General features: G+C 41.6%; 1 protein-coding gene across 1 annotated transcript in view; it reads right to left on the bottom strand.

Moving 5' to 3' along the window:
* Positions 1 to 17,972, bottom strand: part of NEK7 (NIMA related kinase 7) — a 102,169-nt gene that overhangs the window by 41,119 nt on the left and 43,078 nt on the right. The window contains exons 3-5 of the mRNA XM_015416949.1: positions 15,553 to 15,693; positions 5,051 to 5,113; positions 1,559 to 1,669 (exon numbers count right to left, since the gene is read on the bottom strand). Of these exons, the coding sequence (XP_015272435.1) occupies positions 1,559 to 1,669; positions 5,051 to 5,113; positions 15,553 to 15,693 (315 nt within the window). The remainder of the gene's footprint in view (positions 1 to 1,558; positions 1,670 to 5,050; positions 5,114 to 15,552; positions 15,694 to 17,972) is intronic.

Genomic DNA, 17,972 nt, shown 5'->3' with positions numbered 1-17,972 from the left:
AAACGCCCATGGTAAAATAGCACAGGCTACAGGAAAAAGGGAATCACAAATTATCATAGGAGGGTTAAGAATGGACGATAAATGAAACAGAAATCTAAGTGTATTTCCCTTTACTAAGTTCGTTTTACATTACTATAAAAACACAAGAAAATAAAAATAACAGATTAAACAAGATAAAGGCATGGAATGGGTTGGCTGGACAGTATTGGTTGCAATGATGATTCAGTGACTCGAGCACTTACAAGACGAATGATGATGGTCCCTAAACCTGTGCTGATTCCTGATACTCTGGATCCTAGTTGTCTGGGAGACATGCAAGTATTTTAAATAGTTCCTTAAAAATAATTTGCAGAAAGGGCAATGAGCTGAGTTAACATTGGCAGCACATGCCAAAAGGTCAATCTGTATTTCTTTATTTGTGTTAGCGATTTCTGCTGTTTTGGCTTTGTACCAAATCAACAAACACTGCATGTACTAATCCAAGTGTTCCAATAATGGTCTTGTGCAGACACTGGTCCAAAGCCTCCCTATGTTACCACTGTTGTCACTTGAACTGCTTGCAAAATCTTTGCAGCTAGCAAAATCCATTAATACAAGGAGCAGTCCTCAAAGGCTCCCAGACTGTTCTTAAACAACACTGCAGTAAACATATTTTTGAGTTCAGATTGCTGCCGCCAAAATTTTAACCTGCAGCTAGTTTTTACAGCTGAATTGTAACAGTAAAATTCTTTAAAAGGAAAATTTATAACGGAAATACTGACAGAATATACTGTGGTGGCACAATGCCAGATTTGGAATGCAGTGGTTGATTTCACCTTCCTTTCTGCCTTTTCTTGCACTCACATACTGCGTGCGTAAATAATGTGTAACTTTGGCAGCCTGCAACCGCCTGGATAGAATTTACACATTTGTAACTGGGAGTCACCCTGCCAATAAAAGTCTGCATGGTCAAAGCAATGGTATTCCCTGTAGTCATGTATGGCTGCGAGAGTTGGACTATAAGGAAGGCCGAGTGCCGAAGAATAGATTCTTTTGAACTATGGTGCTGGAGAGTCCCTTGGACTGAAAGAAGATCAAATCAGTCAATCCTAAAAGAAATCAACCCTGACTGTTCCCTGGAAGGCCAGATAATGAAACTGAAGCTCAAATACTTTGGCCACCAAATGAGAAGGGAGCACTCCCTGGAGAAGACCCTGATGCTGGGAAAGACTGAAGGTCAAAGAAGATGGGGACGGCAAAGGATGAGATGGTTAGACAGTGTCATCGATGCAACAGACATGAAATTGAGCAAACTTCAGAGGACAGCGGAAGACAGGAAGGCCTGGCGTGATGTGGTCCATGGGGTCGCGAAGAGTCGGACTCGACAGTGCGACTGAACAACAACAACAACAAACTGGGAATCAGATCACAACTCTTTTTAAAATTCATTCTATGTAATGATCCAAATGCTAATTAAATCCTGAGTAATAAAAAGCAAATAAATTAAATATTAAAAACATTGTTCATATTCCAAATAAAAAACTGATAACCTCTACTAAGGTAAAAAAAAATACCCTACCTTGATCATTCTAGAAAGGTCACCAGCATCTGCTAATTCCAGCACTATATTTAATTCATTGTCTTCGATAAATGAGGCGTAGTATTTAATTACATTCGGATGATTCAGTTGCTAGGCAAATAAACAGATACTTCAATTTATAGTTGAATAATCATATTAGCGCTTTAATCTGATGATAAATCTTAAGTATCCTCCCACATTTAACACTAGAACCTCACAGCAAAAAATAGAATCAATATAATTATTATTATTTAAATAATAAAATAAATAAAACAGAAGTTCAATTTATTTCAGCATAAGATTTTAAGAGTCAGAGCTAACTTTGCCAGATGCACAAAGTGTCCATATTGACTGTAAGTGAAGTAAATTAATTTAAAAATTAGGCTTTTCTTCTAAAACAGAGAGGTCGTAACTTTTGCTTAATTCGTAAACTATCTCAAAAAATTATATATGGTCCTGGTCACATGGGCTGGATAACGTGGGGGGGGGGGCGTGGCTATTAGTGCTGTCACAATCTGACGTGCCCCAACGTGATCAGATGCGACAGTGTTGTTTCCTTGGGCGGTTGTTTGCAGCGCACTCCAAATAGGAAGCAGGGACTTGAGAGGAGCGCGCTGGGGCGATCAGACAGAGAGTGTCTGTCTGCAGCCCGTCGCTACCATTTACTACTGGGGTTTCCAAGGTACTTTTAAAGTCCGCATCTTCAGCCAGACGATACCGGTTGGCCACGGGTGCGCCACACTTGCCAGATGTGGCAGTGTGATCACGCCCATATAATCCGCCTGGCATTCATGGCTCTCCCGCAGCAAACTCTGCATGTGATCGGGGCCTATCAAGCTTCACGGTACAGCATACAACTTTTGACTGACACTCCCATGTTTCTCTTTGTGCTGAGAACATCCTGATTACTGGGCCCTGGCAGAGATGGTGACTAGTTTCTGCAAGCAACAAACAATACAGCACACAGTCTAATATAGCAAGAAACAGCAAAACAACTGTGAGCTTAAATAAATATACTTGCGGGTATTTCAGCTCACAGTTGTTTTGCTGTTTCTTGCTACTCTAGTTTCTGGCCAATGCCAGGGAAATGCTGGTATGGTAAGGCAGGGACAAATTCAGTAAGGTCAGCAAGGTGAGAGAGGGTCCAGGAGAGTAAGGCAGAGCAGGTCAAGCCAAGGACTCACAAGGCAATGCAAAGGCAAATGAAAAAGGGAAGTATCATGGCTTGTTCCTGGTGCAGGATGGATGCACTTCCAGAAGAGAGCCTAGTGTTGTTAGTCTGGAGCATGGGTCCCCCAACTTGGTGCCCACTGGGGGTGTTAATAGACCCTGCTAAGTGTTTTTGGAAAGTGGGCAGGGCAAGATAGGATGTTTGCCCAGCAGAGTTCCTGTTTGGCTGTGTATATATATTTTTTAATTGCTTTGCCAGCTACTTCTGCAACACAAGTATTGATACTGTGTGACTGAAGCTACGTGTATGCAAGAAAATATTTTTAAACAATATATTCATTTAAAAAGTGCACCCTGTTAATCTGAGAGTCTGCCTGAAATGCTGAAGATTTATGCATAACCTCATTTTAGTTGGCTCTTGCCTTCTGTGGCAGCCAGTCTGTGGTAGAGCATACCACTCTATCAGAATACCAAAGGTACCCAGATGCTCAAAAAGGTTGGGGTTCTCTGGTCTAGAGTCAATCAAGAGTTTATATAAGGGCAGTCTGTGTCTCAAACAAACTTATAACCAAGTACTAAAAGCATTTTGTACATGAGAAGCACTATAATGTTAAATAAGAATCCCTATAAAATTCTCCTGGAGCCGAGGTAGCTAGCACAAGATTAATACAGCCCTATCAGGCTGCAACCCTTGTGGTTGCTTTAGAATGGAGGGCCACCTTTACCTCCATGGAAGGAGGAAGAGACTGGCCGGACAATTTCCTGCCCATATGGGTATTTTAGGTGGGTTTGGTTTAGTTTGCTCTGCCTGCCCCTCTACTGGGCAGTCTTTGCATTTCAACCAGACAGCAAGGAGGCTTTTCAGCAGTCCCATGTCTGGTTGTAGCCTACCAAACCCTATGAACAGGACCCTCTTTCTCTGCATGATACAAAGACGTGTTTTATCATCTTTTATACTTATCATCATCATATTGAGAGCAAGAGTTTTGAGGGTCGTTTAAGAGGGGTGGGGGGTGCTGCCTTCGGGTAGGCACCCGGTGACTGGCGATGCATCTTCATTTATCCCCCCCCTTTTTTACTTCTGTTTATGAGGGATTGAGACCTGCTGAGCATTGTGTGCATTTTGGCGAGGACAGCCATCTTGGTGGGTGGCCATTTTAGATTGCTCTGGTCATGGTGTTAGGGAAGGGGAAAGGGAAGGACCCAGTTAAAAGGAAGCAGTCAGCCTCCAAGCCACCCCCTAAGAGAGTTTCAGCAGCGTGTTCCTCCTCAGATGAGGATGATAAGGCACAGAAGAGGTTTTTGATTCTGGAAAGGATCACAACCCTTGAGAATGCCCATGGAATAGCGGTAGCCTGGGGTAGGGTGGAGGTCCCAAGATCGGCCAGAAGCGCTCTCTCTTCGCAATTTAATCAGACAGTTTTGGCACGTCTTTCCACATTAAAGAAAACTTCCAGCTCCCATCCCCATGGGGGGAGCAGTGACGCTGTGTTGCATCAGGGCAAGTTGAGTCAGGCTGGGATGAGTCCACACTGGTCGCAGGTCAGGCCTCTGGTTTCCCTGTAAGTTAGTTTTGTTCTTTGTTTAATTGGCTGATTTGGTTAGGGTAGTGAGCACCAGCAGGCAGACTGATTGGGGGGTGGGCACATTTGGCAGGAACCATCCGTGGGCAGGAACCTCGGAGGGGAATGCAAATGGCCTATGATGCCCCTTGGATTCAGCCTCCCCTCATGTTTTGTGTCTTGAGGTGGCTGGCTTCCTTTCAGGGGGTTATTCACATGTCTTGCCACTTGGCAATGGCCATGCTATCATTGCTTGCACCAGGGGCTCAGTGGCTTGCCCATTTCAGGCCAGGAAAGGGGCCGGTGTGTGTCCCTGTGCCCTGGCTTATGTTTTTAGTTGGCCCTTGCCAAGTTACAGTTCATTCACTTAAAGTTACATTTAATAAAGCTGCCCTTTATTTATATCAACACATCTGTGTAAGTCTCTTTGTTCCAACTACGGGGATGATTCAAGGCTTACCTCTCAACCTATGAAGGAGAGCGTACTTCACAGCAGCTCAGCTATAGGACTTTCCTAAACACTGTTCTCTTTCTGCCAAGTTGTCCTATAATGTTTTGCAGGTGCATGATGATACACTATTTAAGAAATCAGTATTATTCTAAAGTTTAATAAATCCAGACTGACTGGTAGTCAATAATGTTATAACCTGCATGGAAGGGTTTTGTTACTGGATACCAGTAATTTCTTAATTGTTTCCATCGTCAACAGGAAAATGCTGAATTGCACTTTAATCTACATTATCTTTAACAAAAGATTTACCTTAAGAAGATCTATTTCTTTGATACAATCAGCACGGGCCTTGGCATCCATTAAATCAAATATCTTTTAAGGAAAAGAAGAAAAAATATATGGTTAGTTTTTACTAACTGTAAGAAAACTTGCAGAAAGTACATTTTTAATGAAACCAAAGAGTATGCAATCCATGGTGTAAACTGATAACTTCCACACCGTGCTCACTAGAATTCTTCAAGAGAGGTGTGCCCCAAGAAATCCAAAAATTAAAAAAAGCTCCTGGGGATCCAGCACTCCCGTCTACAGAGGAAGCCGCTTGTTGTGTCTCTGTATAATTCACAGCTCTAGTTTTGCCTTCTTGCAGTCAGCCTCAACTGGAAGTGGGTGACTGCCATGTTTCTGCAATTGTATTTTTCGATCACTCCAATACAGACACACAGTGGAATTACATGCTTTACATGAGTCACTGCTGTAGGCTTGCCTCTCATGTCAGGAAGCATGCCCAGATCAATGACTCATCCAGAAACCTGTAGATCATCTCCACTATAGGACAGTAGCTCTTAAAAAAAACCCTTTAAGACTGACGCATGCCTTGAATTTAAGTTCAGAAAATGAGTGCATTTCAACTATCTAGTATAAAAATGGTGTTCATTTTTAATGCATAATAATTAGTATGGTTATAATGAAGATCATGATTTAAGTCTGGATAGAGTGTAGTGGTTCACGAGCAAACTTTATTGAGCAGCTATCCCCATTTTCTGATCTTCAAAACAGATACCTTCAGCACTAACTGTGAATACCTAAATACACCTGTACTGGACACCATGAGGAGGAAAAGCAAACAGAAAAGTATCCTCAGTCCTCATAAAAAAAAAAAAAAAACAGCCCTCAATGGAGAGATACTGGTAGGGTATAATTTCAACCAGCCAGCCAGAACAAAGTTTGAGTCCAGTGGCCCCTTTAAGACCAACGAATTTTATTCAAGGTATAAGCTTTCATGTGCACATGCACCACTTCTTTTATTCAAAGCAGAGGTCATTTTGGGGGGGATTGCGGGGGATCGCAGTTCCCCCGGGTGAGGTACGGGGGGCGGGGCACATGACGAAGCCCCTCCCCCTGCTTCCGGCCACCCCACTTCCGGCCCTCATTCAGCCAGGAGGAGGCAGGAGAAGAGAGAGGGTAAGTTGCTTCCTCCCTGCCTCTCCCCACCCCTGCCTGGCTGGGGCCAGGGAGGGCCTTCGCGGGGCTTCCTTGCACTCCCGCCGGCCTTGCAGGTCCACCGGCGGGCCCCTCATGGGGCTCGGCAGTGGAACTGCAAGGCCGGCGATGGCGGCCGGGACTGTTGGAGGCGGGTGTGTGTGGCCTTATGACACACTTCCAGTGATGTCAGGAAGTGTGGCCTTATGACACACTTCTGGTGATGTCAGGGGGTGTGGCATATGCTAATGAGTTATGCTAATGAGTTCCCCTAGCTCTTTTTCTACGAAACAACCCCTGATTCAAAGTATAAGCTTCCATGTGCATGCACACATTTTATTATATCTGGAGAAGTGCACGTGCTCACAAAAGCCTGTATCTTGAATAAAACTTTGTGGACTCAAACTTTGTCCTGCTGCTTCACACCAACACAGCTACCCACTTGAAAATAGCCAGGTCAGTTAAGGAAAGTGGTGCAGTGGTTAAGAGCCAGTTTGGTGTAGTGGTTAAGTAATCTGGGAGAACCAGGTTTGATTCCCCACACCTCCACTTGCAGTTGCTGGATGACCTTGGGCAAACCATAGTTCTGTCAGAGCTGATCTTGAAAGAGCAGTTCTCTCAGAGCTCTCTCAGCCCCACCTACCTCACAGGGTGTCTGTTGTGAGGAGGGAGAGGGAAAGGAGACTGTAAGTGACTTTGAGACTCCAAGTGAAGGGCAGGATATAAATCCAATCTCTTCTTCTCTTTTAACAGAAACACACCCTAGAAGTCTCTCATCTCCCTGTGCTACTAATGCCAGGATGATAGAAAGCAAACATGCTAGACTGCAAGTTATTATTCAGGAAGCTAAGAGGCGGAACAGAACAAAAGCAAGATAAGTAAGATGAATGGAATGTTAAGAGTAAAAAAAAATCTGACTAATAAGAGGGGGAGAGGAAGTTCTAACCCTGTATACTCAGTTTTGGCGAAATATTGAAATTCAAGCCAGAGTTGATGGAAAACACAGAAACAAACATTTACGACTTAAGGCTTAGAACATGCCTGGCAAAAGAGAAACATCCCAGCCTGCTGTTGCTCCAAATCTGAAAGCCAGAATGAAGAAACCACTTCTGCTTAGATCACCTTGGTCTTAAAACCTCAGGACTTGGTACTTATGATTAGCTTCCAAGGGCCTGATCACTTTTTAAGGAAATGGGAGTGTTCAGATGTTACTTTCAGGGAAAATTTTTACCCTGTAAAAGGGTGGCATGTGTAAAATGTGTTCTGTCCAAGACCACTAGGTCATTGGGATTGTTAAATAAAGATAGATAACTATACCCTAGCCTCACATCCTTACCACTGTGATACAGCATTAAGTGATCCCAGCTGTACCATATTTATTAAAATATAGTCCTCTCCTGAACCTCTTCATTTGTTTCCAGGGAAGAAGAAACAAATACTTGGGACAGCCTGAATAGAGATTTGGAGGCCCAGGAAGGGGGAATTTCTCCACTATTCCCCACCCCCAAAGGGTTCTCTTGCTTTTTTTTCCCAGCAGAAAAAATTGAAGATATAGGAAAAAATGGGAGGGGGGGGGATTATGACAAAACTCTTTTTTTCAGGATGATGAATGAAATGCCTTTTAAGTTAATGTTATAGCCTTCAGCACAGATATTCCAGTAAGTACATGTAACCTCAATTTGAAGACAAAAGAAGGATACAACCTCATTTATGAAAACCCAGAACAAAAGGAAACAAATGTTTCAGAAAAGGTCCAGATATCATCAGTATTCATAATTTTATAATGTTATGAGGATACCATTATCACTTGACATTTTGTGTGACAATGGCCACATTCCAAAGAAGAGTTCTGTTACTATGTGTGGTCAGAAGACAAGTGGCTCTGAATGTGCCAGTGTGAGTGCATTCAGTCTCTGATCTGAGCCCATATCCACAACAAAGTCGCCTGAGTTGAAGGAAGCTACTTTGGCCTGTCCAGAATACCTATATCTTGCCTTGCCCTCAGTTGTATCATCTTTTAATCAGGCTTTAGGTCCCCATCTAACCTTCCAACTTCCTCCCTGTCTGCCTCCTTTACTTCAGGCCATGTGTGATTTTTTCAGAAGAAAACTTGACTTGAAAGAATGCAGGTACTATACATCTAAAATTTATTCATTTGCTTCTGCTGCATATGAGGAAGCTATATACATTATTGCAAACCCATTTACTATGAGTATTGATCCTGAATATTCTAGAGTAGGTATAGGAAGAAGGTAGCCTGTAGTCCACGATAGGGGTGTGCACTTTTTTCCTCAGTATTTTTTGGTTTGGGTCTATTGGACCCGAAACATTTTTAGGATTCCTGAAAAAGCCCGGATCCCAATACCGGTAAAGTATTTGGATCTGGGATTTTTCAGAAATCTTTTTTTTTTAACCCCCAAGACGGTATTTTTATTATTTTTCATAAGACTATTAACTACAATGAAAAATAAAGGAAGGGGGACTACATCTAAGGATAAAGGAAAGATACCCACACTAACTAAAAACCCAAGAGTAGGAGATCCTTTCCATGTTAATCTAATTGTTAGTGATACAATATACTTGTGAAGTTCTTGTTTAACACATCTTCTATATTAGTAAATTAATCTTTGTGGGAGTACTTCTTGAGCATCTTCTTTACTTCAAAGAACAATTTACAGAGTCCTTCTGCCCTTACTTCGGTTTTCTATCCCTAAAGTCATACACAGTTTTCGTTGCTCCCGCTCCTGCACCTGCTTCCCCCACAGAGTCCTCGTCCGTTCCCGAAGTAGCAGAGTCACTTGACTTGGAGTCTTCATCTTTAAGTTCTTCTTCCGGCCCAAGCTGACGTCTCAAAAATTCCTTAGCTTTAAAGATGGAGTCAATCTTCTCTGTTTTATCGTTGACTTTAAAAATTACACCTTCAGGAATCGCCCACCTGTACTGAATTCCATTAGTTTGAAGAAATGAGATCAATTCCTTGTAGCCTTTCCTCTTTTGACGGATTTCAAATGGGATATGACAGCCTCCATGTCTTTTACTATTTCATCTGCTGATATACCTGTTATTGGAGCGATGATCTCTCCCAGAGTCTTCTTTAAATCTTCTTTTTCAATTTCAGCCCCCCCCTGAAATCTGAGAGTCATGTTAGCTTTTTCTATTTGAAGCTGTAACAAACGGGTTTCCTGAAGTTTTTGTGTTGTTTCCACATCCGCCACTCTTTTCTTCATCTTCTTATTTGCGGTATCCATCTCTGTAATTTTCACAGTTGCATGCTCCACTTTCTTCTCCGTTTCTGCCAGCTGGCGCTGCTGCGGAGCGAAGTTTTGGTTTAGTGTGGCCAATTGCTGGTTAATACCACCGAGTTGCTCCATTACCGGCTTCAGCATATCCGCTAGCAACTTCATGACGTTTGCTCCCTCTTCCGGTCTTGGGCTCTGACTGCCTGGTTTCGGTTTTAACTTTCCTCAGGAAGCCGCCATATTCCACTTTGTTTACACTTGCAAACCGCTATGCCAGGACTCGAAAGACTCGTCGTTTCACTATCGGTACTCAAGTAAGTCTCTCAGAAAAAAAACGCTGCTCCCATGGGGGGGTACTCTGTTTATTTCGAACTCACGTTCATTGTTGGTCATATCTTGACCCCGCTCTCTTCATACACTATTCCGCTCGATCTCCTGCGCTTGTCCCGGTTAGATTGGTTTGTACCCTAAGGTCACCCATTGGCTGGACCATCGGGGCAGAGAGAAGCCTCTATTCTCTGGCATTGAGCCGTTGAAGAGGCTAAACCTCAAAAGCCCCCTGGCCTGGAACCCTTCACAAGGGCTCCGTGGGGGTGCCACTTGAGGTGGCACCCCTCCAAGCCGAGGGTGTGCTAGCCGCCTCCTCGGGCATCGAGGAGAGCGACCGCCATCGCCAATCCACCCACCGGAAGTCCAGATTCTTCAGAAATCTTGAATTTTTTCAGGTCCAATAGACCCAAACTAAAAAAAAAAAAACAGAGAAAAAACCAGCAGCAAAGCCGCAAAAAACAACTGAGAGGCAACTCAGCTGGGGCTCTTTTGGGTGGTCCCTTTAAACCAGACTGCATTTTTCTTCTCACCTTGACACAGAGAGTACTCCATCTTTCTGTATTATACCTCTGAGGATGTCAGTCACAGTTACTGGAGAAACGTCAGGTTCTACAATGCCAAGACCATGGCCACACAACCTGGAAAATCTACAGCAACTAAAGTCCAGTTTGTTAGATGACTGAATTCAGATGTAACAACTAACCGGAATTTCATCAAACTGCTTATCAAGATGTCTAATTGCAGCCTCTGTGTTTGGTCAGGTTCCATTTTATCTATACTAAAGTTTTCTTCAATCTGCAGATGAAGATTTTACCAGTGGGGAAATGCATAGTATTAAAATTGTACAGGGAGAGAGAGAGAGACCATGCTTCTTTTTTCAAGGAGTTTAAATGCTTACGGACATCCTTTCAAGTTTATCCAAGCAACACACACACCTGGTACCGATTAAACTGATTGCCTGAGGAGAATTCCAAAAGGCCCGATTACTATTTAATAGAAGTTGCTATTTGTTTGTGGTTTACTATAGAGGAGCCCATTAACACACTATTAATAAGGTTGTGTTACCATTTCCCTGAGCAATCCCTAACTATTGCAGACTTGCAGTTTTATGACAAACACATCAGTTCTCTTTGACTAATATCAGCCAACAAAGGAGCTTCAAATGCTAGAGAATACTTTAATTGCAGTGCTCCTAGTTACTGATTTGGTCATCTACAATTCTAATTTGAAATATTTTATGCAATTTTTACTTTTCTCACAAAGAGTCCAATAATACAGACATAGAGAATACTCCATCTTTCTGTGTTATACCTCTGAGGATGCCAGTCACAGATGCTGGTGAAATGTCAGGTACTACAATGCCAAGACCACGGCCATACAGCCCGGAAAATCTACAACAACTAATGAACTCTGGCCCTAAAAGCCTCTGACAACATATCTTAATATAAGCTTGCGCATTCCACTTAGTATCTACACCTAAGTCTCCTGAAAACAATTAGTCACATACTAATGAGGGCATCAAGAAGACCTTTTAAAATTTCTTATATCTATTTGTTACAAGGATCCAAAGTACACTAACTATGGATGCATTGTAAATGCTGTTTGTTTCATCACCTGCATGTTGCAGCTGAATACAAATACAACCACTTTTCTACTTGGAAAGCCTTAAAAAATACTAAGAATTTTCAAGAAAGTCTGTAGGAACTGAAAAAGCACAAGACAATATACTGCCCAATACGTTACCAAGAGTTTTGAACATAAAATCTAACAACAAATTAAGACGGTCTGCATATTTTTGTGCAAGTCACTACATTCACATAACTCTCTGAAATTTTACTGATGCACACTTGAAAAAGAGGCCAGAAATCATCTCCTCTGTACCCACCCACCCAGAAGAGTTCTAGAAGACTTTAAAAGGGAAGAAAAGTTTCAGAACTCTTTCATAGGCACATACATTCTTTCTTTTGTATTTTGGACATTTTCACTTAGGGAAGAAAATTCTCTTTTCTGGTGGAAAGAGCTGGGTTAATGAGAAGATGGTGGCAAGTGTGAGAATGGGTAAGGGTTTTCCTTGGGGAGAAGGGATGGTTTATATTGGAGGGATTAAATTTAGTGAAGGAATCTTTGGGATGAGAGATAAAGGGGGGATGGAATGTGGGGTATTTACACCTAGGTGAATATATATAGTTTTGGTAAAGGATGTATATCCATGGGTTTTGAGTTATGGATATGGGAATTTTGAATTGCTACTGTGATTTTCCATTCTAGGTTCTTGATGCTTCTGAATCCTGATGTGGGGTAGCAAATTACCTATAGGAATGTAAGCAATAGAAAGATACCCAACCAGCCTAACAAAATAGCTAGTTACTGTTTTCAACAGTATAAAACTAGAAATTCTTCTTTAAGATTAATTAGTTCTAATTTAATCCTCAAGAGGCAATTCACTGACAACGAACAATGAATAATTAATTCATGTGCTAGATCAAAGGAATCCTTTTATGATCCCCTAACACGAGGTATTAAGAGCTGAAATGAGAAAGACAAAACATGGAACTGTATAAGGCACAAAATGCTATGGAATTAGTGGGCAGAATTTTGGTGAAGCGTTTCAGCCTTCTTAATACCTGAATAGATGAGGCTGGCTAAGAATTACAGAGTTCAACACCAAAAACAAAAACTTACTTGCTGGGCAATTATATATCCTATTACATTCTTAAGTTTAAAAAAAGTTTAGTAAAGAACAGCAAGCTTTACTTAGCTGTGCCCCTTTTGACAATTTATGCTGTGATTTAATGATACCCTACCCCACTTACAATGCAACAAAAGAGCTTATAACTTAGATTTGTCTGACAGCTTTGTTTTTTTTTAAAAAAGATACTTTGCAACATGCAAGCAAGTTGGGAGAATTTAAGCAACATTTTAATCCTTCATAGACTTCCAGACAGAAAGTTTGCTGATGAGTAAATAATTTGATTTGAACAACCTTTGTAAAAATAAATGACAGGGTTTAATCCTATATTTTTGCTTAACTGAGCATAACTGATCCAGAAGGCACTAGCCAAAAAATGCTTCAGATCGGATGGGGTCCAAAACCCCATCTACCAGAATACCACCATAATATGCTGCACAGAGCATCAGTACCACAAGCTACCCAAGTGTCTTGCTAAGTAACAGGATGGATCCCCGAAGGCAACGTAACAAAAGGGAGATGACTGACTGAAACAAAATTATGTAGGGTTGGTCTGTTCTTCTTGAAAAAATCATCTGATGAACTAAAAACACATGGAATGGAGAGAGGAAAATAATCCAGAGAAAGGAAAATGAAGTTACATTACTATGTATTTATTAAACAGTAGCAAAAGAATGAAACCTAACAAGGCAGAAAAAGGAAAAGAGCTCAAGAAGTAACAAAACCCAGAGAAGGTCCCTTTGTCACTAATTTCCTAAGGCACCTGACATGCACTGAGCACGGAAAGGCTTGCCTGCACTTTGAAGCAGGCATGGAGGGACATCCCTTCCTATCCAAATGAAGCAGGAAGAGTGGCTGGTTCCCTAATCAAAGCTTTGAAAGGTTCCATACTGTGGTTTGTGTAGAAGACTACAAAAATAGTGATGGCCTTGGAATGACACGTGACAGAGTAGGATGGGCTTGACGATTTCACTGTGCAAAGGTTGCCACTGAGATTATTTTGGAGTACGTCACTTCCATTTTGACCACTGCAAATAGTAGCGGGGGGGGGGGGGGCTGTTCATAACAAATACAGCGGCCTCCTGAAATAATTTGAGCAATATGGTGAGTAGGTGGTTTCCTGCACAAGTCTATAGGCTGGTTCTATTGAAAGAAGGCTAAGGTGTTTCTCTAGTGCTTTGAGGGTGTGTTTTTTCTTTAAAAAAAGATACTGCAATTCATTGCCAGTCTTACACATTTTCTGCTCTGGACGGTTTTATAACAAGGCTGATTTGGTGCAACAGCATTGTTCTAATCCCTAGGCATCAGTACAGCCAGCATAACTGGTTTAGAATCTAGCCCCCCCAAAAAGAGGTTTCATAGAAAATTCAGCCTTTAAACACTCTCTGGCTAGGCCCTTGACAGACTTTGAAAGACTTCTATACTTAAAACACAAGAAAAAAGGTTTAATAGCAAAAATATATAAAATGCTTCAAGCCCCGCTACTGAAATCTTCACTAAGCTACCAACAAGCCTGGTCAACAGATCTAAATAGACAGATTTCAGAGGATCAATGGGATCGAATCTGGAAAACTCAGACAGACTAAACTTTCTAAATCCCTCTATGTTTTTGAAGCGAACATGAAAGTTCTTACTCAATGGTATCTTACCCCAGCCAGACTGACACATATGATTCCTCAAATGAAACCCTCATGCTGGAAACAATGTGGGGAAAAAGCGACTTATTATCACTGTTGGTGGGAGTGCAAGGTGATAGAAAATTTTTGGCTACTTGTCATTCGAAAGATCAAAGAGCTAACTGGTTATGAGGTACCGTGGGATCCAGCCTTAATTTTATTGAATCTATGGTCTGCGGACGGGTTTTCACTATCTAGTAAAAAGTTGGTGGGTACTTTACTCACGGCAGCAAAAATAGTTGTTGCCAAACAATGGAAAGACCCAAAACCTCCAAGTATACAACACTGGCTACATAAGGTGTGGGACTTATTCTTATTAGAAAATTTTAATACGTTTCACTCTGAAATTCAAACGGAGTGCGAACTGATGAGCCCACTTCATGCTTGGTATCCTTTGTTGGATAAAATCAATATTGATAAATTTGACTAGGAGAATCTTAGTAATGTTAAGTACAAGTTATTATTATATAATTAAAATTGGAATGTTGAAAGGTTATAGGAATATGGTGTTTGCAATACTCTTGCTTTGTATTTGGACTTTCCTGTTGGAACTGTTTGTATTTCTTTTTCTGTATGCATGAAATTCTTAATAAAATTTATTGTTAAAAAAAAAGTGGGGGGAAAAACAAAAACCTTGTTAGTTCCCTGATAATATAAATAAATGATAGTAAGACAGCTGTGGTTTTTCAAGTCTCGCTTCCATTAGAAAATTGTGTGCCTCTTTAGTTTTCATTTCCTATGTAGCATTTAGTTATAAAAATTTACCCCACCCTTGTAGCTAAAAGCACTTAAGGCAGGGTACAACAAAAAAAACCCCCTAAAAATAGTCATATATTTTAAAACAATGGCTTGGCCCCAAAAGTCCCATCCCATCAATACAGTGGCAGCTTCTCCAACAGCAGTTTTCCTGTCTGTGAACGAGGAGCGAACCATTTTTGCAGATTCCGTTGACCTGAGGCAGACTCACAGTTTGCTCCCCACACTGTTCCTTTAGGTCCAATGACCTGCAGAACCACAATTTTGGAAAGTACAAAAGGCTGCAGTGAGAAGAGCAGGGTGGGGAAACTGTCTTCCTCTAGCATGACTGGTCACATTGCTTAGGCTCCAAGCCAATAAAGTTACATAAAACAGAACTATTCAGCAATAGAAAAACAATCACAACCAGAGAAGAATACCAAGGCTCCACCTACAAAGCAGCTGCAAACCAAAGACTGCAAAGCAGCTGCAAACATGATAGAACCAAAGAGCAGTAAAACCAAGGTAGAATATGACACTGAAGTCTAGCATAGCAGGTTTCTATACTGTTCTTCTCGTCACCATCCCAGTGTCCTTGTTTATGTATAACCCAACAAAACCAGTAGCTGAATTTTTCATATGTATCACTCTACAGATCCTTACCTGCACTTTTTTTAAGGCTACTGGCACACCATCCAGCAAGCATGTGGCTCTGTAAACTTCACTGAATTGTCCACGGCCAATCTTCTTCTCTATTCGAAAGTTGGCTAAAGTATTGTAGCCCATGTCAGGTCGCAAGGCTTTCTGCAGTCAAAGATTCAAGAATATAATTTTATGGCAGACATTTTATGTTATATAGTGGAGTATGTGCAATCATCACACACACACACACCCCAGCAACTAGGTGTTCATTCCATTCGCTTAAATAACATGAACTTAAGAAATCTACACTAGGCATGTGCATTTGGTTCATCTATGGTGGGGGAAAAGTAACTTTTCCCCCCACTATAGAGAACAATGGCAGGGATGGGGGCAATCTGTTTGGGGGCCCATAGAATTGGACCCCCTGGTTCAATGTTCTTGAACCTTGGTGGGTATCTCGGAGAGAGGCTCCGTCAGCTACCTTGCGAGTTTGGAGCCTTTCCCTCAAACCACCTCCCTTCCAGCCCCCAGAATATGCCCTATGTTTTCACCATTTACTTCAATGGCCCATGGGCTATAATAGGGCTGAAATTTACATTCAACTGGGACCAATTTCCCACAAACCCTGCTCCACACTCGCTCTTCCCTTTTGCCCCGTTGGTACGTGTGAATTTCACACAAGCTGCTGCACAGCCGCATTTTGCCCCACAGCTTCGCGTGATTTCCCCCACATCTATTCAATCCTTTTTTCTTTTTTTTGAGGATTGAGTAGACGCGTGGAAAATCGCGCGAAGCTCCAGGGCAAAATGCAGCCATGCAGCAGCATGTGTGAAATTGACACACACCATCGAGGCAAAAGGGAAGAGCAAGCATGGACCAGGGCTTCTGGGAAATCGGCCTGGCTGAAAGACTCCTGAATGGGCTCATACTGCCGAAATTGACATGTGGGAGGCTTTCTGCCGGCCGAAATTGATTCTGCCCGGTTCGGCCAAATCCAAATCGGGCCGAATTTTTTTTTTTTTTGCACACCCCTAATCTACACATACAAAATTCAGCAAATGTGTGTTGGGGAACAGGCAGAACATTCTTTAACAGTTCAAGGCTCAGTTAGCCCAGTGCCCAGGCACGGTATTTCAAGCAAATACCCGCAAACTAGGAGAGATTGTGGGAAGAGGAGGAAAGTGGAGTAATAGTAAATGTACTTCCCAAACACCGGCTACCCCAGGAACTCATCAAGATGGAATAATAATAATAATAATAATAATAATAATAATAAAATAATAATAATAATAATAAAAAAAAAACCAACAACAACCATTGAGAGTCAGGGGACAAGGGGGCCAATCATAAGGTAAGACTCCCCTGCTACATGAAGTGGTAAGGTTGGAGGCCCAATGGGGAAGTTTCTCCTCATGGCTGGGTCAGTGGCCTCTGAGGATAATAGAGAAATGTTCAGTCCCATTTGCATTTTTTCCAAAACTGTGTCTTCAAACCACACAACCAAGTAAATAATAGTAGAGGGGATCATCTTCTCTTAGGACTGAATCTCAAACTAGATCTTGAATTCCAGTAATAATGTGTAGTCTACTGAGCCATCCAGAGAACTCAGTAGCAGGTAGCCCCCTTCAGGATTTTAGGGGAGGTGACAAGGATTATCATTCAACTGCTCCTACCAACAATTATATGAATACGGCTAGTGCCTTGCTGCAGATGAATCCTGAAGTAAAAATTTATTGTGTGAACATCAATACTGTTTATTCCCTTATGGTTTAATAACTTAAGGTATTCCTGCTAAATCAGTCACAACATCCCCTCAAATTGCTTTTCTTAATAGAGACTTGTGTCTATCAGAATATATATGACATGCCTCTGGAGGGACAGGAGATACTGGTGCGTATTTTCAGTGTGACCCCCCAGCCGATTTACTATTGACAATGTGGCTCCTAGAGCAAAAAGGACATTTACTCTAGAGGTGGGGAAAACTCTCCCAGTATTCATAAATTACAAATGTTCAAGGATTCTCCAAGCAATCAAATTAGGTGAAGTACTCCAGCACCACAATAAGATCCATTCTTCTGTTCTTATCTATTAATATTCTTAAATACAGTATACATCACAAAAGTCACACAGGATATACAACTAGCATTATTCTTTGGGCAGAAGGATAAGTGTTGTAAGGGGTAAACTGAAAGTCTCTGACACTCTTAGGTTGCTTTCTGTTCTGCACCCTGAGCATTTTATAAACCATTGTACAAGTAACATCTGCTTTTATTAAGGATCTGCAAAACGGTAACAGTTTTGTCACGTCTTGCCTTTGTGTTAGAATTTAAAAGCACAAACAGCAGTGATTCAAGAACCCTTGAAGTATGCAACTGGTCCTCTTTGAAATGTAATGGATATTGGAAATATGTCTAGGCTTTTGGCTCTCTGAAGCTCTCCAT

Source organism: Gekko japonicus, unplaced genomic scaffold (assembly GCF_001447785.1).
Source record: "Gekko japonicus isolate JY-2015 unplaced genomic scaffold, Gekko_japonicus_V1.1 scaffold467, whole genome shotgun sequence".
Lineage (NCBI taxonomy): Eukaryota > Metazoa > Chordata > Lepidosauria > Squamata > Gekkonidae > Gekko > Gekko japonicus.
The sequence above is the reverse complement of the archived record's forward strand: the minus strand, read 5'-3'. Positions and strand labels throughout refer to the sequence as shown.